This window comes from Brassica napus, chromosome A5, assembly GCF_020379485.1.
Source record: "Brassica napus cultivar Da-Ae chromosome A5, Da-Ae, whole genome shotgun sequence".
NCBI classification, from domain to species: domain Eukaryota; kingdom Viridiplantae; phylum Streptophyta; class Magnoliopsida; order Brassicales; family Brassicaceae; genus Brassica; species Brassica napus.
Window position 1 is genome coordinate 25038756 of NC_063438.1, and position 21510 is coordinate 25060265.

At 35.5% G+C, this 21510-nt stretch overlaps 4 protein-coding genes across 4 annotated transcripts; 2 read left to right on the forward strand and 2 right to left on the reverse strand.

Moving 5' to 3' along the window:
- Positions 1-2: 2 nt before the first annotated feature.
- On the reverse strand, positions 3-6473 carry LOC111215729 (actin-11-like). The gene is made up of 5 exons (XM_022719760.2): positions 5827-6473; positions 5594-5674; positions 5105-5498; positions 302-915; positions 3-233 (listed from the first exon to the last, which is right to left on the reverse strand). The coding sequence occupies exons 2-5, from the start codon at positions 5651-5653 to the stop codon at positions 168-170; spliced, it is 1134 nt and encodes a 377-aa protein (XP_022575481.1). The 5' UTR covers positions 5654-5674; positions 5827-6473; the 3' UTR covers positions 3-167.
- Positions 6474-10746: 4273 nt separating this feature from the next.
- On the forward strand, positions 10747-14010 carry LOC111215730 (metal tolerance protein C2). Its single transcript, XM_022719761.2, has 10 exons — positions 10747-11195; positions 11597-11705; positions 11982-12021; positions 12307-12383; positions 12501-12589; positions 12898-12967; positions 13095-13133; positions 13236-13386; positions 13488-13577; positions 13669-14010. The coding sequence occupies exons 1-10, from the start codon at positions 10790-10792 to the stop codon at positions 13768-13770; spliced, it is 1173 nt and encodes a 390-aa protein (XP_022575482.1). The 5' UTR covers positions 10747-10789; the 3' UTR covers positions 13771-14010.
- Positions 14011-15241: 1231 nt separating this feature from the next.
- Positions 15242-16842, forward strand: LOC111215731 (tetraspanin-6-like). The gene is made up of 3 exons (XM_022719762.2): positions 15242-15903; positions 16215-16531; positions 16660-16842. The coding sequence occupies exons 1-3, from the start codon at positions 15412-15414 to the stop codon at positions 16697-16699; spliced, it is 849 nt and encodes a 282-aa protein (XP_022575483.1). The 5' UTR covers positions 15242-15411; the 3' UTR covers positions 16700-16842.
- A 41-nt stretch (positions 16843-16883) lies between these two features.
- Positions 16884-20534, reverse strand: LOC106415543 (GTPase Der-like). The gene is made up of 12 exons (XM_013856291.3): positions 20122-20534; positions 19988-20046; positions 19807-19902; positions 19436-19729; positions 19188-19327; positions 18758-18845; positions 18346-18534; positions 17883-18044; positions 17607-17800; positions 17379-17529; positions 17125-17293; positions 16884-17038 (listed from the first exon to the last, which is right to left on the reverse strand). Exons 1-12 carry the CDS (start codon positions 20489-20491, stop codon positions 16974-16976), a joined length of 1977 nt encoding a protein of 658 aa, XP_013711745.1. The 5' UTR covers positions 20492-20534; the 3' UTR covers positions 16884-16973.
- Positions 20535-21510: the final 976 nt, after the last annotated feature.

The window sequence follows — 21510 nt, forward strand, 5'->3', positions numbered from 1 at the left end:
TAAATCTGTTCTTTTCGCATTAATGGCAGAAACAACCAAAGAGATGTGAAACAAGAAACCAAGGTAGTGAGGGACAAAAAACCAAACAGAAAAAAATTGTCTGAAACCAACTCGTTGAACATATAAAATAATACGAAACAATCTTTCATCCAACGGCGAGCGTAATCTTAGAAGCATTTCCTGTGGACTATCGATGGCCCTGCCTCATCATACTCAGCTTTTGCTATCCACATCTGCAATACCAACATTGTGTATCATAGTCAGCTTACAAAACGAGTAACAAGCAGAAAAGATGATTTACCTGTTGGAAGGTACTAAGTGATGCTAGAATGGATCCTCCAATCCAAACACTATACTTCCTCTCCGGTGGAGCAACCACCTTAATCTTCATGCTACTCGGAGCCAAAGCAGTGATCTCCTTACTCATCCTATCAGCAATCCCAGGGAACATCGTGGTTCCACCACTAAGCACAATGTTTCCATACAAATCTTTCCTAATATCGACATCACACTTCATGATCGAATTGTAAGTTGTCTCGTGAATACCAGCAGCTTCCATTCCGACCAAAGACGGCTGGAAAAGAACCTCAGGGCACCTGAACCTCTCCCCTCCAATAGTGATCACCTGTCCATCAGGCAACTCGTAGCTCTTGTCGACCGATGAGCTAGTGTTCGCCGTCTCCATCTCTTGCTCGTAGTCAAGTGCTATGTAAGCGAGCTTCTCTTTCACGTCTCTCACGATCTCACGCTCTGCTGTGGTGGTGAATGAGTAACCACGTTCGGTTAAGATCTTCATGAGGTAATCAGTGAGGTCACGACCTGCGAGATCAAGACGCAGAATGGCGTGTGGGAGAGCATATCCTTCGTAGATTGGAACAGTGTGACTCACACCATCTCCAGAATCCAACACAATGCCTGAAACAATGATTCCACATCACTATGAAAGTGTTCTACCTTTATAAACTGTCTAGATAATTATAATATAATAATAATTTATAATTTATAATAATTAATATTTTTTAGTATAAAATCTTATGAGAATAAACAATATAAATATTATTATTTGTAAATCATGGTATTTATTATATTATATATTTTTCCAACCACTAAACTCTTATAATACATCAATACTATTAAAACTGAAGGGCCTTTTTTGAGGTATCCTTGGAGTTTTAAAGTATTTACCATTCTATGCCACTGAATTATTTTTAAACTATGATTTCAATTAAATTCTTTTATTTTTTGTTTTGAAATCGCAACAAACCATCTCCTAATTCCGTGTATTTATTTTTGTTAATTATTTAGTTAATTAAACATGTGTAATTATCGTATATGAAATCCTTTCTATCGGCTATATGAATTAATTTTATGGAATGCTTCGATGAAAACAAGAAATATGCCTTTTGGAATGTTTTATCAAATCTTACATACTAATATGTCACCTCCAACGATTTTAATGAGTGTGCCATTTAACACATTTCATATTTTCATAGGTATAAAACTATGTGATCACTATCATTTAATAAAGAGTTTAATGATCCAAAAACGAAAAAAATTCATTCGTCTATATATAATAATTCAGAAGTCTAATCGTTTGTTATACAATTATCTTTTCTATAATCATAACTATGCCTCCACATTCAATATAATACTAAAGTCTGTTCAGCTATGTGGTTCTTGGTATGAGTTTGGATTTCAAAAAAAAATCGAGATATAATAATCCCAAATCAATATATTCACTTTTTATAATTCTTCATTAAACATATTTATAGAAACTATTTAACAAAAAATACTTCTAATCTTAGAAGTTATATATATAGATTACCAAATCAACATTAGTTTCACCCAAAATCTTACCTTACTGTTCATACAATCTAAACAAATAATTTTTTAAAAAAGATTTGATTCCATATTAACAATGTCATAGACAAATATTATGGATAAATAGTTAAGCTTAAGATTTACCAATTATTTCAAAAAGATTATATATTCCAAATTTATAGAGACACCACGCCTAATTTACACGCCCTTTTGGTATAAATACTACCATCTACACCACCCATTTCTACCAAATCAATACTATAATTTGATTTGATAGTAGAGATCTTTTTTTCCATCTTCTTTATATGTTGTCTATCAAAATATATTGATCTTTCTGGCAACCTTTTTGAACAGGTTTGACAGATTCAAATGATATTAGAGATCTCTTTTCTAGCCTTTATTTATCAGTGGATAAAATGATGATTATGTTCAGAATATATAGAAAGGTGTCAGTCAAAGATAAATCTCAAAACTGTACTTTAAAGAGAGGATAATAAATATTTTTATCTCTGAAAGGTCGATACTGAAGCATGTCAGACAGAAGTTAGCCGAAGCCTGTAGAAGCTTATCGGACTGAAAATGTAAATCATCGGTAATGACTTGCAAAACGTTAGTCTATCAATGAGGTAAACTGAAAATAAATAAAAGATCATAATATTTGTTAGATTATAATAAGACTGAAAGATCTTTGAACATATTTTCCTGCTATCACCGATGGTCTTCTGTAAATCCAGATGTTCAATTGGAATCATATCGATGACTTGAATGATGGTTTTTTGGTTCTCTTAAACATCTTTCGGATGATCCACTTCGACTTATGCAAGTTTGACTCTGTATAATAAACAACCGGATTAGGTCATGGAAAGGTAGAAACCTAAACCAACTTTCTCATAATATAAAGTTTCACTACCCATGCTTATGAGAATCTTGATTTGCAAGTTGTCGTTGTTATCCACCATTTTTCTTTCTTTCAAAGAGCTCACTATTTTTTTATGAATCAAGGTTGTTGACCGACCAGTGTATGATCGAAGAAATTTTCAAAACCCATCGTTTGACCCATAATTTTAGAGTTGATGAGGTAAATAATCTGGACCAATAAGGTCAGTAACTTATTTGAGTAATTCTAATATTTATTGCAAATCCAACTTTGTTGATGACTAATGATTGGTTTTCAAAATCACTGACGCCAATTCCTTCTATATTATTGTCTCTAAGTTTTGTTTCTTTTATCTCTATAAACATTAAAAGTTTTTCTGATGATAGATTCTCATATAATACTTTTTTGTAAATGTAATAGTGTATACACAATTAAAAATATTGCAATAGCATACTTAACCAGCGATAATAAAAAAATATGATTTTATATAATAAACCATCAAGTATTTAAATTATTTTTGAATTAAATTGTCCAAAATAAAAATACACTCAATCAGACCACAAGACTAAAATCTATATGGTATAATTTACAAACATAGATATTTGACACACATGTTGAAAAAAAAATATTTGACACACACATACATGTAATCATATACCAATTATTTGAAAATACATAATATTATAATTTACAAGTGTTTTGTTTAATAAAATAAAATTTCACAGTTGGAAAATAGGGGAAGATTGTTTGGTAGTTACAACAAATTTCCCTAATTATTTGATCTAAAATTAAAAAGGTGTGGTACTCCTGTAAATACTTAGCAAAATCAAGGGGGTGTAAAAAGAGTTGTTGTTGTAATTGTATTGATGCTATAATTGTTGATTTTTTCTTACGATTTTGTGAATATTATAAACTTATTTTACAAGTTTTATTTCCTATAAATAAAATTACCCGGCTCTTATGGGGTTGATTGGTTGTTAATGTAGCTTAATATATTTTTTTTGTTTTAAAAAATAGGCTGTGTGAGTTTTTTTCCTTTGGCTTTAATTTTTTTTGTTGTCGATTTATTTTCAAAACACTTAATAAAAGCTGTAGAAAATTTAATTTTGAAAGCTAACATATTTTAGTTTCTAACTTTTTTTCTGTAGCTTTACTTTTTTAAAGTAAAACATAATTTCTCTGAAAAAATTGCTTTAAAAAGAAAAATGGATGTCCAAAGTACCTATAGCCACAAAACCATAATGGCTTTAAATGAAATTAAGTTCGATTATATAGATATCTATACTATTTAATGTCGGGTATGTTACCATTTTGGGCTAGAAAGAAATATTATGTTTAATAATTATTATTGAAAAAGTGTATATACTGCAAAATGTTTTTCACAGTATATGACGTTCATTTGTTACGTACATCCCTTGAATATAGCAATTTAAATATGATATTTAAGCCATAAATAATTTTATTGAATAAGTTTACAAATAATAATAAAAATTTAGTGAAAGACCAAATATCCCTTTAGACGAAATTAAATTGTACGAAAGTAATATTATAAGGTATCCTTAGGAAATTCAATCATGTTTTAGTAAGATATATATTATGTAGATAAGAAACCTAATGAGACTGTAGTCGTGGATATATTATCCAATATCTGAAAAACAAACTAAAACCGAACCAAAAAAACCGGAACTAAAACTGGATAAAAATATACAATAATCTGAATGGTTTCTACTTTTCTAAACCCAAAGAGCAAAAACCAAACTGAAAATCAACATAATAGTATTAATTTATATATAATATAAATTTTAAGAAAAATATCCAAAACCCCAATTACATGAATTATCTGGTTTTTTGTTTTTTAGGTTTAACTCATGTTTTTTTGGTGATTTTGGAATTTTTGGCTTTAGACCCAAATAAACACACCCAAATAAACCCAAACTATTTCTAATTCAGTTCGCTTCGGGTTTTATGAAAAAATAAAAAAACCCGACTCGAACTCAACATCACCCGAATCGATCTGATTCGAAAAGTTATGATTCATAAATGGGTCTTAACATCCCAGCCCCAATAACTTGAAAATTGAATTAACCTAAATTTTGAATGTCCATCACTATGAGATGTTAAAATAAATTATTCTCAGTTAAATATCTTAAACTCAAATATTAAAATTTAGATCAGAAAAATTAGTAACTTTTAAATCGAAAATTTAACTAAAATGTTATCCCGCGCTTTCAATATCTAGTATATTGTTATAATTAGTAAACAACTAGGTCGAATAATCGAGCTAGGTGATAGGCACTGAGTTACCGTCCGCTCACCGCGAAAATGTCTACTAAAGTTATATTACATTACATTAAGCTAAAGCTAAGATGAACATCATAAACCAATGGTGTTTGAAGATGTTCTTACCAGTAGTACGACCACTGGCGTAGAGAGACAAAACAGCTTGGATAGCGACATACATAGCAGGTGTGTTGAACGTTTCAAACATAATCTGAGTCATTTTCTCACGATTAGCTTTAGGATTGAGAGGAGCCTCAGTGAGAAGAACGGGATGCTCTTCAGGTGCAACACGGAGCTCGTTGTAGAAAGTGTGATGCCAAATCTTCTCCATGTCATCCCAGTTGCTGACAATACCATGCTCAGTAGGATACTTAAGAGTCAAGATACCTCTCTTTGACTGAGCCTCGTCACCAACGTAAGCATCTTTTTGTCCCATACCAACCATCACACCAGTGTGACGTGGTCTACCAACAATGCTTGGGAACACAGCTCTTGGTGCATCGTCTCCAGCGAATCCAGCCTTTTATAGAGGTTTGGACATTACATATTAAAGATTACAGACAGCATTTTATGAAACAAATGAGTTATAAAAAGTTGTCACACGTTTATGATTACCTTAACCATTCCTGTTCCATTGTCACAAACAAGGGGCTGAATGTCCTCTCCATCTGCCATTTTCTATTGATTTCTGAAACTCTATATATGTCAATGATTCAAATTGTTAATAGGATTACAAACAAAACACAATAACATTCTTGAAAACAATCGAATGAACAAAAGATCTCTGATTCACTCACATTGTTACAAAATATAAAAAAAGTGAGAAAAGTCTGGGAATTCATTTTTACCTGATAGTTTGCGAGGAGAAGGAAAATAGAACGAAGAGAAGAGTGAATGAAGAAGGGAATATAGAGGAAGAGCCTCTCTGAGAAAATAAGTTTTTTCTCATGGTTGGTTGGAGAAGATCTGAGCCGTCCAATATGGAAAATGTGAACGAAGGAGGACCCCACGAGGAGTCATGTTGACGGTGGATACAGCTGTCTCATAAAGAGTAACGACACTCCATTTAATTATTTTATTAATCTTTCGAAATTTGGTAACGTAACTGAAAGTATCTACTCTGTAAAGTATTAAATGGGCTGGAAAATGCTCCTTAAAGAGACAAATCCAACCAAAAATTAGTTATCCTATTATATAAAAGGAACTAAATTCAAGGCTTTTGAGACTATCCACCTCAGCCAAAATATTCTCATCCAAACAGAATTAGAAATAGATGTCATTTAAAAGATAATTAACTAACATACGACTTTTGATATTTCTAGAAATTTCAAATTTATAACTGCTAATTTATTAATAGAATCATATATCTATATTGAATTATATTCTATTTTTAATCGTTAGACTTCAAGGGTAAATAAATTATTAATTTATAATATATATAGTTTATAACTTTATATTGTAGTTATAAATAAAGAGAAAATAACCGGGAAGGGTGAAGAAGTTCATGTAAAATTATGTAATTAAAATGGTAAAATGGTGAGTATGATGAGGTGAATCTAAGAAAATTTGTTGCACAAATTATGGTGTTTTCTTCGTCCACTATAATGATTTAAAATAAAATATATATTCACATAAATAAGTCAATATTTGTTGTTTTTTTTTTCGTAAGATGTTAAGATTATCTTTTTCTGAAAGGTTACACTGTTGTTTTTAAACAACTTACTGCAGCAAAGAAATAAAAACAACCAACAATAACTCAAGGTAAAAAAAGCCTTAAGGAAGTCTTATACAAGAAAGATAAAAAGAAGTAGAGAAGAGGAGAAAGGAGAACTTGCCGGGTAAGAGAGGAGACGGTCACGCATCATACGGTCGAGAGAGACAAGGATGACTGATGAAGGTGAGGAGACAGCTGTGAACACACGAGCATTACGCTCTTTCCACATCAGGTAGATGGCTGACTGAAAGTAGAGCTTGATGACTGGAGTAGCATGCGCGTCTGCATTGACGCGAGGTTGATTGATCCAGGCTGCAACAGAGTGTAGATCAGCCGGAGGAGAAATCCAAACTTCAGGAGCAAAAAGCTCCCATATCAAGCGAGAGAAAGAGCACTCAAAGAAGAGATGATGGTGAGTCTCTATTTCCAGATTACAAAGGACGCACGTTCCTAAGATATTTAACTCCCAACGCCTCAGGCGATCCTTGGTTGGCAGTCTTCTCTACAAAGCCAGCCTTGATATAAACGCATTACGTGGAATATGTTCCTTGAACCAAATAGTCTTGTGCCAATATTTGTTGTTGATAGTGTTTATCAGTGTTCGAAAATACGCCCAACGCGGCCGCCTATACAGTCACTATACGCTATGCGGCTTTGCAACGTAGCGAAATCATCAAATACGGCTTATAAGACGGTTTGTTAGAAAACGGACGTATACACGGCGAATAGTGCGCACAAATGGTGCCGTCTATACGTTTGCATTTTTTTTTTGCTCTGCGCATGTTTGTTTTGTTTTAAATATTATAATACTTTCGTCTATTTGTTGGTATGTAGTTTCATTAGCAGTGTTCAATGCTATAATAGTCTTTGCTAAGTGAACTTTTTATAGTATGAATTATAATAGTTGCAAAATACGATCAGTGATTTCTTACTACACATTTATTTTTCCAAAAACTGCAGAAAATCATTCAAGGAATTTTGGTATGGCTGGGTCATCTGCAAATTCAAATCTGAACCAAGCAGGATCTTTCAAAATTTCCAGTATTGAAAACCTTATATTATTTTTATTTTAATATTAATCATCAATAAATTATATATAGGGCAATTGTCAATAATAGCATCTTTTGAAGTTTATGTCTCAAAAATAGCACTAGAAGGAGAAAGTCACAAAAATGACATTCATTAAAGGGTAAAATATCCTTAATACCCTTAGTTTAAAATTAAATAAACAAACAAAAATAAATAAAAATAAATAAAATAAAAAAAATGAAAAAAAGAAAACTTTTTTTTAGTTTCAGATTATATGTTTTCAGATTCGAAATTTTTATAATTTTTTTTTTGAAACTTTTTTTTTCGAAATTTTTTTTTATTTTTTTTTCAAGTTTTCGTTTTATAATTTAAAAATACTTTTTGAAACTGTTTTCTGAAATTTTTATTTTTTATTTTAGTATTTATTTTTTATAAAATTTTAAATCCTAATTCCAAAACCCCACTCCTTAACTCTAAACCCTAAGGTTTGGATTAATTAACCCAAGGGGTATAAGTGTATATTTACCTCTTTAATGAAACCTATTTTTGTGACTTTGAGCCTTGAGTGCTACTTTAGGAACAAAAACTTGGTTTGGTGCTATCCTAGTCTTTTTCTCTTATATATATGGATATATATTATATCCGCTTAGACCCCGTTTAGACGTCCGCGTATACAGCTATACGCTAGGCGCTGGGTCACCGCACAATGAGCGCATAGCGTATTTTAGAACACTGGTGTTTATATTCTTTTCTGACATTAGTATCCATATTTTTTAGTAAACTGATCCAAAGAGATTAGTTTGTGGAGCTAACCAAACGAGAATTATAGTGTTTACTTTGGAAAAAGTAATAGGTTGAATGATATATGGCGTGCGTGCTTTTTCACATGGAAATCTGCACATATATTAAAATTGTAAGATTTGAATCATAGAGAAAATATGGTGTATATGACTGAAGTTGGGCCATTCCGAAACTAAAGATGGCTAAAATTCTTCTTTGTCAAAATGCATAGATGTGAATCTTATATGAATAGAGTTCTCCATTGCTTATAGCAGTGTAATAAACTCCTTGCATAAAGGAGAAAAAATGTTATATAAGTGAAAACAAAAATTATAATTTTTTTTCTTGTGCCTATAGGCTCTTCGCAATTAGAAGAAGAAAGAACATATTGTGTGAAAATCTTTGGCTCGGTCAAATTTTATCCAGTTGTTTATAAAACTGTTGTTATCTGATTCATGTAATTTTTCAGTGTTGATTTAAAAGCCCAAAAAACCCATCTATACTGACTTTTTGATATTTTTTTCTGTGATTTGAATTTAAAAAGAGATAAAACTTTCGATAAGTTATGTAAACTCAGAACAAGTATTTAGCTTTAGAAAGCATTTACATGTTTCAAACTTATAATATATACATATATGTTTAAAATTATGCATATAAAACCTGTGTAAAATGTGCCTGAATATGTTTCTCTTCTTTAATGTGTTAATCGTACTATATATAACATTATTTTAAAATTTCAAAAAGTTTATCACATACAAAAAACCATCAATAAAAAAATATAATTATCCATCTACAACAAGAAAAATGAAAAATTATAAACATATAAATTTAAATTAAGAAAAACTAACATTGGAAAAACAAGAAGTTAATGTAAAAGAAAAAAACTGACAAATAATATTATAAATAAAATAAATTTATAAGATACAATCCGCGCGAAGCGCGGAAAAAATCTCTAGTTAATATTAACGGGCTGAAAAATGCTTGAATGTGATATGTTTTTTTTTTTTTCCGTCAAAGTTTTTTTTTATATTAAATAAATGGGCCAGGCCCAGACAATGGCAGAAGCCCGCTTACATAAAAAACTATTACAAGCCCAAAAGAGAACGGGCAAAAGGCAAGGATTAAACGGGCCCTCGGCCCAACTTAGAAACCGCACGACCCCGACCGCCAGCGCGTCGAGGAGACTGGCTCGCCACGTGTAGGGATCTGCACCTTTCACGCGTCACGCGGCGTCACCGCCTCAACTTGACCGCTCCGCCAGAAAGCCGCCGGAATAAACACCATCGTCATCCTCGTTCGTCGGAGCTCAGAAACCGGTAAGCCTCCAACGAACCCATAGCCTCTCTTCACCGCCATGTCATCACGCCTGAGGGATCCATCGAATCTCGAGATCTCCTCCGACTTTACATACTTCAAACCCTAGACACGCGAACGAGGAACCCTCTCTTTCTTTCCTTGAGAGTCGTCACCTCGCCGGAGAGCTTCATCTTCTACCAGGTTCTCAACCACAGTGACCCAACCTCACCTTTGACGACAACCACACCAGACTTGATACAAATCGAACCTAAAAAACAACCTTTACCCAAAGAAACCCGGGTTCCTAAGCGGCAGCGCGGAGCTTTGCTAGCCTCCGCTCTCCGTAACCAGAAGCCGGCGAAGGCGAATCTAACGGAGACTCCCTTCCCGGAAGCTAGAGCCGGCGACGGTGGATCTGCGGAAGCCTCCACCTCCCGGAAAAACACCACCTCTGAATATGTAAACCGCTCTCTCTCTCCACCGAGGACCTCCCAACAAACGCGTCGTTACTCCAACAGCGTCCCACCGTTAAAGAAGGAGCCGGTATCAGAGCTCGGACAAAGCGAACGTTACCAGGACGGCGAAGAAAGGACGAAAGGGAACCACTCTGACTAACTAAAAAGGACTCCGGCGCCGGCACGGACGCTCACGCGCCGACCGACCGCCGGAACCCAAAGCAGATCTAACTTCTCTCTCTGTTCTCTCTCTCTAAAGGATAAATATAGGGCTTAGTTACTTGAATGTGATATGTTAACCCTACTAATTTTAATAAAGTTTATTTATCAAGAGTATTATACTGTATTTTTGTTGTTACGTAACAAGGAGGCGAGAGCCAATCAAGCCCAATAAGGCGTTTAATGCAGTCAACGCTTCTTGACTTGAGGCTCTTACATGGGCTTAGAGTAGTGGCCCATTAAGGTGATTCTAGTAGACGCAGTGTACTTTTAAGACTCGTTGAATTACACATTTGAGGAGCAAAGAGAAAGCTAAGTATGGAGAGATCCGTTTCCTTCGATCTTCGCGGCGATAACGAACTCCCGAATGATCGGAGCAGCGACGTCGGATACGCCGCCAATGATCGGAGGCTTGCTTACTCCCGCTCCTTTCACCACTCCCACGGCCCGCGAACGCCCGCGGCTAAGCCTTTTCTCGATAGGACGGTCTCCACCATCGATATGCCGCCGGAGATATACTCTGTCGACGGGGATGATGTTTTCTTCGGGGAAGGGAAAGCGGCGGCGGCGATTGGGAAGGTGTCGGTTTTGCGTATGGTTTTGGTGGTTTTTGGGGTGCTGAGAAATGGAAATCGGCAGATGAAGAGATTGTTTCTGTTGATTTCGCTTAACGTGGCGTACTCTACCACAGAGCTGTTGATTGGGCTATTGACTGGGCGTGTAGGTACGATTTGGTTGTTGCTTGGTTTTAGTTCTTGATAACTTTGTTAGAGGGAGAGAGTTGGATTTGTTGGAGAAATAAGACTCCTGGTCGATGTGAGCTTCACATCCTTACTTCGGGTAGTGACTAGAGATTTAGATGAAACAAAACAGCTAAAGTTGATTTTTTTTTTGGTTAATGTAATCTTTTAAAATGTGGAACTAAACCGCACGGATAGTAGATCCTATGCGTATGTAGAGACCTTTTGGTTATGGAGTTTTAATTTTTAAGATATTGTCTTCTGTTGCAGCTGAGGTTTTGTAAATATCAAAATTGGTTTGAGATTTTGTTTAGATTCCCATGTTTACTGTTGTTGTTTACTTGCTCTCTTTTTTGACGTTTGATGTTTGATGTGACTCTTGCAGGTTTGGTTTCTGATGCATTCCATTTGACATTTGGATGTGGTCTCCTGACGTTTTCTTTATTTGCAATGGCGACTTCAAGGAAGAAGCCTGATCATGCTTACTCATACGGGTGAGAAAATTTTCAAATTTGATCCGATTAGTTGGTGCTTGTATTTGCTGGAGATATATGTTTGGAATGCATGGTTTGTGGTACTTTACGGTTGATTTCACACTTTCTTTTCTTTCTCTGGAACATTCCTAAAGTAGATCCGCTGTTGTTTTCATAGGATCCAGTTTTTATAATTACTAAATATGAAACCTTTTCTGTTTGCTTCTTTGCTGCTGATACTGACATTGCATGATGGTGAATCAGTTGTGACTTAGTAATCGTTGGCTTTTCTTCCAGGTACAAAAGACTTGAAGTTCTTTCTGCTTTCACTAATGCTGTAAGTATGTTCTTAAAGTTTGTTGGATGTCATTTCCGGTTTTAATTTGAGGGTCTAATGGCTGATGTCCCATGCAATAAAACTGGCTTAATATCTTTCAGAAAATAGTGTCGATAGCTAAGCTCAGTGTTTGCACACTTTCCTTTACTGTTGTTGATAGAATAGAATAGTCTTACAGCTCGTTTAAAATGTTGATTATCTTTTCATTTTGCCTTCACTTTCTTATTCATTTTATCTTTTGGGTTAACACATTGATATGTTCAGTATTGACATATGTGTAGACAGCTGTTTCTTATGTTCATGTCGTTCTCCTTAGCTGTGGAAGCTCTTCATGCATTTGTTCAAGATGAATCAGAGCACAAGTAAGTTTCTTTCCACAAGTGACATGCCTAAGAGCTTGTAGTTATTTCTCTAGCACTTACTAAGTTTACACTAAGTTCTTTGCATTAATATGATGTATTGAAATCGACTTCATGCAGGCATTATCTTATCGTATCAGCGGTAACAAATCTGCTGGTGAACCTACTTGGTGTTTGGTTCTTCCGGAATTATGCTCGTATGAATATTGGTATGTATTCTCTGTTTTATAATTATGCTTAAGTTCTGGTTAGACTTGAATGAACTAATACCGATACTGGTGCTTTATATGGTATAGCCTTGTTTGGCGGCTTTGCTATATTTCATTTGTAAAAACTGGCCACCCCTGTCAATGCAAAACCACAAAGAAGCAAGGGTTTCTGGTTAAGATAGAATCAGTAGGAAGATTGGTTAAAATAGAGAGACAGCATGATAGCAACTGATCTGGCCAAGAATTGTTCCCTTCGTACATATCGCATTTTTCTTGAATGTGTTTCTTAAATTCATAAAATGATGCAGTGTACAGAAAAGCAGAAGATATGAACTACCACTCCGTTTGCTTGCATGTCATATCAGATTCCATCCGCAGGTGTGATATTCTCTTTGGCTTTCTTTATCTCAAGCAGAGTCGCAGAGAGCTAGCTAGAAAAATGTTTCTCTTTGCATGAAACTTGTATACATCCCACATGACATATTCGTTGCTTCTGTCTTTTCAGTGCAGGTCTGATACTGGCATCCTGGCTCCTCTCTCTCGGGTAATGCTCGCTTCCTTTAAAAGGAACAAAATGAATAAAAATGTCTTAGTACCTGACCTCTTACATTTTCCATTTTTCTCCTCCGGTCTTTGGATTTTTCAGGGTTGAAAATGCAGAGGTCCTATGTTTGGGATTGGTATCAGTTACAGTGTTTATGCTTGTTATGCCACTCTTCAAAGCCACTGGTGGTGTCTTGCTTCAGATGGCACCTCCAAACATTCCTTCTTCCGCATTAAGCAAATGCTTGCGTCAGGTTCGCTCTTTTCCATAAAATGTTTCCTGAACGTGTACATATTTCCTATATATAGAGAGATCGATCAACCTGGGTTTCTCTTCAACTATCTTTATTTACAGATTACTTCTCGAGAGGACGTCATAGAGGTTTTACAGGCACGTTTCTGGGAGGTTGTGCCCGGCCACACTGTTGGCTCACTCAGAATCCAGGTACTAGCTTCCTTACTGTTTTCATATCGGTTTAAACACGAATCCATAATTAGAATTGTACTGATTTTGAGCTCTGGTTATTTGGGTATAGGTGAAGAGCGGGATAGATGAAAGGCCTTTACTGCAATATGTGTATGATGTATACCATGATTTGGGTGTACAAGACTTGACGCTGCAAACAGATTACAGCTGAGCTGCATCTACTTCTATGTTTTCAAATACTGAGGACTTTGGATGTATACTAGTAGAGATTATGGTTCTATAAGAAGATTAACACTTGGTTTCAAGCTTGCGAGTTTCTTGTTACACTTGTTTAGTTTTTTCTTTTCTCTTTTAATTCCTTTTCCCATTTGTCTTTTGAACCACACACACAAGGACCACAATCTTTGTAAACTCTTTTAGCATTTCAAGTTTGTGCGTCTTTTGGCTCAAATTCTCCTTTTTAATCTTTTTTCATGTCAAAAATCATCTGCAAAATGTAAAATCAAAACGGTAGCACGTAAAATTGTCAGCTGAAACGAGATTTTATTGTTCTTCTTGTTTACACAAAAAAACAAAACTAAGTGGAGGAATCAAAGATCATATTGTGCTCCTCAACCTACACAACCTAATATTCTGTAAGTTATGGGGACAGTACAAGCATCTTAAAAAGCAAATTCATCCGTCCATGTCTTATATTATTCTTTGCTTACCCCCGTTTGCTTCGTTGGTCATTGTAAATTTAACAAAGTTTACTAAACGATACAAAAGTTGGTAAACATATTAAAAAATGATACAAAATTTAACATAGTTAACCATTTATATTGGTAAACATATTAAAAAACGAAGCAAACGGGGGTATGAATAAAATCGACAAAGGAAATTTTATTAATGGAACTTGAAAAGATATTTTGGATTTAACTGAACTACAAAAACACTAGATATATATATATGAAAAGTGTCTCAATTATTTCCCGTAACGAGTCAACAATTTCAAAGTATACAATACCACATATGATATGATCCATTATATAATCCATGATTGCAGTTTGTGGACTCTAAGCTAGAAAAATGTATATAATAATATGGTATATCATATTTTAATTAAGGCACTACTTGTGGTCTGCTTTATTGTTAACTACAACCGGTGTCGTGCGAAGGGTTTTAGGGGCCTAAGGCAAGTTTTAAAAATAAATTTATATACAACTATAAAAAGAACAATTTTCTAATACGATATATCACTTTCGCGAAATACATAAGTTTAATACTTACAAAAATAAATTTATTACGTAAATATGCTATGTTATGTCCTATAAGAAAAAAGTATATGGATTTAGAAATTGAGTTATTCGATTCTCGTAGAAATTTTTTTTAGAAATAAGTTTAAGCAACTAAACTAAAAATTATTTTAAATTTTGGGGCCCTAAAAAACGTAATATTATTCGGGGGCCCAAAGCAAATGCCTTTTTCAATACACTGTAGGCACGCCTCTGACTACAACGAGATAAACGTATAAAATAGAACAATAAACAAGAAACAATGGTCCAAAAAGACACTTTTATTTGAAAATATGATTTTAATTTTTGTTTGGATGGTTCAAATCAAGAGACTAGAGAATATGAGCATGAATCATCAAACCATTAACTCTAAACTTTTTCGCTTAAAAAATTCCCAATTGATAAGAAAGAATCAAAAGCAAAAAAAAGGTAGAGTTAACCAATATAATAACTAAAAAACAAAGAAGATTGTAAGATAAAGCTGATGAAGTTCACATTGCAAGAAGAAAATCTGCTTATTACAAAAGAGGGAGAAGACACTGCTAAGTCTCTGGTTTCTTCTTGATTACACTACTACTATGTACAGATTCAGCAACACAGTGATTGGAGTCTTAAACCTCCTCAGCTTACTAGCTTCAATACCAATCATAGGAGCCGCTCTATGGAAGGCAAGAAGCAGCACAACTTGCGAAAACTTCCTCCAGACTCCTCTACTCGTTATAGGTTTCATCATACTCTTAGTATCTCTCGCCGGATTCATAGGAGCCTGTTTCAACGTGGCATGGGCTCTTTGGGTTTACCTAGTGGTCATGATCTTCCTCATCGCGACTCTAATGGGTCTAACTCTGTTTGGTCTGGTGGTGACTAGCCAAGGAGGCGGTGTGGAAGTACCAGGGAGGGTTTATAAAGAGTATAGGCTTGGTGATTATCATCCATGGTTGAGAGAGAGAGTTAGAGATCCTCAGTATTGGATCTCTATAAGAAGCTGTATCTTGAGTTCCAAGACTTGTGCTCAGATTGAATCTTGGACTACACTTGATTATTTCCAAAGAGACATGACTTCTGTTCAGGTATCATCTTCAGTGCCTAGAGCCATGTTCAAAAAAAATATTAACTGTAGATTTTTATATATTTTTTTATTTGTAAGTATTAATAACTCCATTTATATATGTTATTTTTTTGAAATTATAAATATATTTGAAAATTTAAATTTTACTCCAATTTATATATATTATTTTAAAAATCAAACCATTTTCAACCGTTCCATTTACACATACTAAAAGACCGCCATGATCCTCATTAATATTTTTTCTGATATTCATCGCCCTATGGTATATACTAGCATCTTCATCGGTTTCGTATGTATGTGTTTGATTTATAGTCGGGATGTTGTAAGCCACCGACGGCGTGCACGTACGATACCGGAGTAATAGTAGGAGGAGAAGATTGCTATAGATGGAACAATGGTATTGAAACGTTATGCTACGAGTGTGATGCTTGCAAAGCTGGTGTTCTTGAGGAGATCCGTCTTGACTGGAAAAAGTTGTCGGTCGTTAATATTCTGGTCCTTGTCCTCCTCATCGCTGTCTATGCAGCTGGTTGCTGCGCCTTCCACAACACTCGTCACGCAGCTCATCCTTATCATCCTTCTGATGATAACCGCATGACCAAAGTCCGTCCTCGTTGGGACTATTACTGGTACGTATACTACATAGAATTATATCATTATTATAGATCATCTCATTTCACTTTTTTTCTTCTGACAAAAATGAATATTTCTAATGTTTTTGACAAAGATAGTTTCGTGTTTCTTTGTTCTATTACAGGTGGAGATGGTGGCATGAAAAGAAAGAGCAGCTTTACTGAGAGCCTCATCGCCTGTGCTTTGGTCTTGTTTATCATTTTCTTTTTTTACCAACTTGTGATTTAAGAAAACATAAACATAAAGAAACGTTGTAGTTCTGTTTTCCTATAAATCGTCAAGAGATTAGTAATATCTTGTTTTGATTCTCAGAAAGAAACAAAATGGAACATACATGGAAGATCAATGGAGAGTCAGAGACTATGAATTTATATAATATCGAATTTCAATACATTATTTCTCAAAAAATACACAAAATTTAACAAAGATGACTTAACATTATGACCTTTTTGTTGCAAGATTTCTCTCACGTGAAAGACTTGACATTCTCATTGTTCCTCCACCTGCAAATTTCATTTCAAGTTATACATACAAAACATTGTCATATTTTTCAAAAAGAATTACAAATTTACGCTAGCAAAACTCGTACCTCCTCCATTTTTGTCAGATCTCTTACGGCTGCGCCAAAGAAGCCGAATAGGAGTCCCAGCAAAGCCTGCATCAGTGCGTAGCTGCTTCTCCATATATCTCCTGTACGTATCCGAAAACAGCTTTGCATCGTTTACAAAGAACACAAACGTCGGTGGCCTTATTGCTGCCTGCATTAATCACATCAATTAGTCTCCAAAGATTTGCCTTCACTGCTAATAAAAAAAAACATTGGGAGATCTTATCATTATTCACCTGAGTGCAATAATAGACACGGCCTCGTTTGCCTCCTCGGGTTCTTGGAGGGGATTTAAACGCAACAGCTTCTCTAATCACTTGGTTCAATGTAGCGGTACTAAGTCTTCTTGATCTCTCCTTTTGAACCGTCGCAGCAGCAACCACAATACTACATTTTTCTCCAACAGAATAAAGTTAAAAATGTAAAGGTGGAAATAGTTTATAAAACTTTGGAAGGAGACGTACTTGTCAACGCTATGGCCAGTTATAGCAGTAGAATAAACAATGGGTGCCCATTTGAGGGAACGGAGCTTCTCCCTAACATCATCCTCGTAATGTGCTGCAGTCTGTTGGTTTTTGTTTGGTATTGTATCCCATTTGTTTACTACTACAAGACATCCTTTCCCTTCTCTTTCGATTCTTTCTGCAATCTTCATATCCTGTGTTTCCAATATAGCAAAGCACTAAGCAACGAGAACTCGAGAAGAAGATGAGTTTGTTTCCCACTTGTTAGTGAGATACCTGCTCTGTTATGCATGCCATGGCTTCAATGACAAGTGCAACCACATCAGAGCGACGAATTGCTCGGAATGCACGATTCACTGACATGGCCTCTGTAGTGCTCCCTGATGAAGCCACAGCTGCCTTTTTCCTGATCCCAGCTGTATCTATAAGCCTAAATTTCTGCAACACAGTTCATACATCATATTCAGTTTCATATGGATCCAATGCACCTTTGATCATTTTCATTTCTCATCCTCACTGCTCATATTCAGAATTCAACTTAAACAATGCTAATCCTTGACAGTTTGTAGCCAAACCAAATTGACTTAATTGCTAGGAGTTACATGGAAAGCCCATATTATAGATGCCAATTAGATTAGAGTGAAAAGGCAGGCACTGAATCATAGAAGCCTTTTGTTGGGAATTTTAACGGAAGAAAACTAAGCAACTAAAAAACCAAAGCAAAGATAATTGAACTGACCTCTCCATCTGGTCCGGTAAATTCAGCATCAATAGCATCACGGGTGGTGCCACTAACAGGGCTAACAATTGTTCTATCCTCTCGGACAAGTGCATTCAAAATGCTACTTTTGCCTACATTTGGCCTGCCTATAATTGCTATGGCAGGAATGTAGTTTTCTTCTTCCTCCTCTTCTAGTGTCTCCATGATCTAGAAAAAAAAATCATTGATTTTGATATTTAATTTGTAAACTGACCAGTTGAACATGTTCAAAAGTGGCCTAAAGGTCTTTCTTGACTAGGACATGCCAAACCTTCAAAAAGATTTCAGTAACAATATGTCCAAACAAATTTCATAGATATCATCAACAATTTGCCATTTCAAATTCTTGTACCAAAGTTTTTTTTTTGAAGAAAGAAACACTGATACAAACCTCGAGTTTATTTAGTCCAGAACAAACAAGATCAAGCAGTTCTCCTGTTCCAGTTCCCGACAATGCAGAAATAGGGATAGGTGAAAACCTGGAGATTCCATCATGATATGCTTAATAGCTCAATGCCACATAACTTGTAAATTGACAAAGAAATGTATAGCAATTGGAGAAAGTATTTATGATGCTTACAAGTATCGCCATGCCACATACTCATCAAAATAACAACACTAAATACATAAAATTAGAACAAGATTTTCTTAAATGTGAACACTAACAATTACACAGGGCAACAAAGATTCAAATAATCTGTTCGAAATGTACCAAATGACGTCTGTCCATGAATTCTATTTTTGTAGGCAGCTGAAATATCAATGAAACATTAAATTTATGAACAAACATGATTCTGAGGGTAAGATGAAAGTCAAATTACCCAAGAGACCAAAACTCTGAAGCCTGCATGAGTCCTTTACGTGGTGATTCACATTTGTTCACCGCGAGGATGATATTCTTATGTGAGTAATACTTCCGCAACCAGTCTGCAATCTCCACATCAGCACCTGTAGGCCCTGTCTGCGTATTGATCGAGTGCCAAAATCATCAACAACATTGCATGACAACCAAAAAAAAAAAATAAGCCAAAGACATAAACGTTGAGAAGATTGAAGATAAGAACCGAACCTGGCCATCAACAACGAAAACAATAACATCTGACTCTTCAACAGCCGCTGTAGCTTGCTTCTCAATCATGGAAGGCATTCTCGCAACAGCTGCCTCCCTGGAGCTTAATGGTATACCTTCCATGCCAATGGTGGTCGAAACGTTAAGCTCTTCCATAACACCAGCTGGCGACTTAGAAACAGTCATAACACCACCAGTGTCCACCACCACAAACTCTTGGTCGCCCCAGTAGGATCTACCGTACAGTCTATCCCTAGTAACTCCAGGCTCATCCACCACTATCGCTTTATTCTCCTGCAATTATATTAAGTACAAGTTAACAACTCTCTAAAACTTGAATGGGTAAGGAGAAAACAGTCAAACTCTTGTACCCCAACAAGACGGTTGAACAAAGCTGATTTGCCCACATTGGGCCTTCCAACGATGGCAACTCTTTGGAGAAGATGCTCTGGTATCTGCGTCTGGTTCTGTATATTGAAAAAGTTCAAAACTTTATCTACTTAAAGAAGATTTCAAGCTCAAAGGACGAGCCTTTACTGAAAAAAGACTAACATTTTTGGCTTGCCTCTTCCCCTTTCTACGTGACTCCTTCCCTTCAACTACATCATCCTCTGCAAAACATCAAGCTACGATCATTATTCACAGTCAATGGAGCATAATGCAAAAAGAAAGACACAATCTTTTACCGAGTTTGAGCTCGCGAGACAGAGTAGTAGTGTAGTCCCTAACGATATCTCTCGCTTCTTTCTCAAGAATTGAGATATCTATGGAGAGGTCTTCTTCATCATCCGACTCATCAGGGTAGCTGTCTTCTTCGGATTCCTCGAACTCTAGCTCGTCTTCTTCAACGGAGGGACCATCGAGAGTTGCTGCGACAGGGTAAGGGAAGCGAGAATGCGACCTTTTGTGAGAGTAAGAGAGAACGGAGGGAGGAGAAAAGGGTGAGATATTCGAAGAAGAAGAAGAAGCAAAGGAAGATGAAGGAGAGGAGATCCTAGAGATTATGGGTTTAGAGAAGAAGTTTCTGGTTGTGAGTGAGTCAAGTAGACTCGCCATTGTTCGTGTTTGAGCAGAGAAAGAAGCAAACTGCGAAAAGGTTTATCTTCTTCTTCTGGGTTTTATTATACCGAACCGGATTCGATTCATCCGGTTAAGTTTCCATAAACTCGGGGTTTCTGGTTTTTGAGTTCTCTACCGGTTCAATTTAGTTTAGTTCGGGTTTTTCCTGGATTATATTTATTAACATTCTGGTTTAATTTAGGTTAGTTCGTTTCTCTCATCTTCATATGCTCGGTTCTATGTCTCTCTGTCTATTCATTTTTATATGTTATGTAACCAATAGAACGATACATTGTAAAGTTTGGCAGACAAGCTCGTAGCTGACAAGCTGTCCCGTACATTCTAACGGTAGAAAAGGTAAGAAAGCTAGATACTTCATTTTAGTGTCTATGTTCACTATAACTTTTTTTTTTTTGGGTGCAATGTTCACTATAAGTTTTGCCCTTTTCCAATCTTTTTTTTTGTTTATCCAACTTGCTTCATCACCGTTATAGTAGTTGTTTTTTTCCTTCAGGTGAGTAAAGGCTAAACAAGTCACCTTAAAGAGTGACAATGGGGAACTGTTAGATTTTGTTGTTTTCATTGCATTTAACAAGAACAGCCCGATGAAACTTTTTTTTTTAATTTGTTCTGTCCTATTTTTTGGTTAGAAGATATATATAAAAATCATGTGGAAGAGAGTCTGGTGTGAAGCAAGTTGGGTCTAAATTAAAATGCTGATGATATGATGGCAGGCAAGCATGTCCGGTACATTCTGATGGCAGAAAATATGCTACAAAGCTATATCATTCAACTTCCTCATGCTCTTGTCTATGTTCACTATAGCTGGCATTTGAATTTTTTCCTTTTCAGTCTCTTGTTTTGGTTTATATCAACATGCCAGAAACAAAGAAGAGAGTTTTGATTGAGTTTGTGATGATGGATCAATCATCTGAGAACTAATGGTGAATACTCTCGATGACCACATTAGACTTTCTAGGGAAGCTGTTTCTGAAGATGAAGCTGTGTCTTGAGAA

What these genes read in the sequence shown, in the direction of transcription:
- LOC111215729 (XM_022719760.2), bottom strand. Translation starts at nt 5,653, where the DNA reads ATGGCAGATGGAGAGGACATTCAGCCCCTTGTTTGTGACAATGGAACA. An exon ending in ATGGAACAGGAATGGTTAAG is followed by an intron (nt 5,499 to 5,593) that starts GTAATCATAAAC and finishes CCTCTATAAAAG; the next exon opens with GCTGGATTCGCTGGAGACGA. An exon ending in CGCCAGTGGTCGTACTACTG is followed by an intron (nt 916 to 5,104) that starts GTAAGAACATCT and finishes TCATTGTTTCAG; the next exon opens with GCATTGTGTTGGATTCTGGA.
- LOC111215730 (XM_022719761.2), top strand. Translation starts at nt 10,790, where the DNA reads ATGGAGAGATCCGTTTCCTTCGATCTTCGCGGCGATAACGAACTCCCG. An exon ending in TTTCTGCTTTCACTAATGCT is followed by an intron (nt 12,022 to 12,306) that starts GTAAGTATGTTC and finishes ATGTGTAGACAG; the next exon opens with CTGTTTCTTATGTTCATGTC. An exon ending in ATATCAGATTCCATCCGCAG is followed by an intron (nt 12,968 to 13,094) that starts GTGTGATATTCT and finishes CTGTCTTTTCAG; the next exon opens with TGCAGGTCTGATACTGGCAT.
- LOC111215731 (XM_022719762.2), top strand. Translation starts at nt 15,412, where the DNA reads ATGTACAGATTCAGCAACACAGTGATTGGAGTCTTAAACCTCCTCAGC. An exon ending in GAGACATGACTTCTGTTCAG is followed by an intron (nt 15,904 to 16,214) that starts GTATCATCTTCA and finishes TTTGATTTATAG; the next exon opens with TCGGGATGTTGTAAGCCACC. An exon ending in CCTCGTTGGGACTATTACTG is followed by an intron (nt 16,532 to 16,659) that starts GTACGTATACTA and finishes GTTCTATTACAG; the next exon opens with GTGGAGATGGTGGCATGAAA.
- LOC106415543 (XM_013856291.3), bottom strand. Translation starts at nt 20,491, where the DNA reads ATGGCGAGTCTACTTGACTCACTCACAACCAGAAACTTCTTCTCTAAA. An exon ending in TGTTCAACCGTCTTGTTGGG is followed by an intron (nt 19,730 to 19,806) that starts GTACAAGAGTTT and finishes ATATAATTGCAG; the next exon opens with GAGAATAAAGCGATAGTGGT. An exon ending in TTACCGGACCAGATGGAGAG is followed by an intron (nt 18,045 to 18,345) that starts GTCAGTTCAATT and finishes ACTGTGTTGCAG; the next exon opens with AAATTTAGGCTTATAGATAC.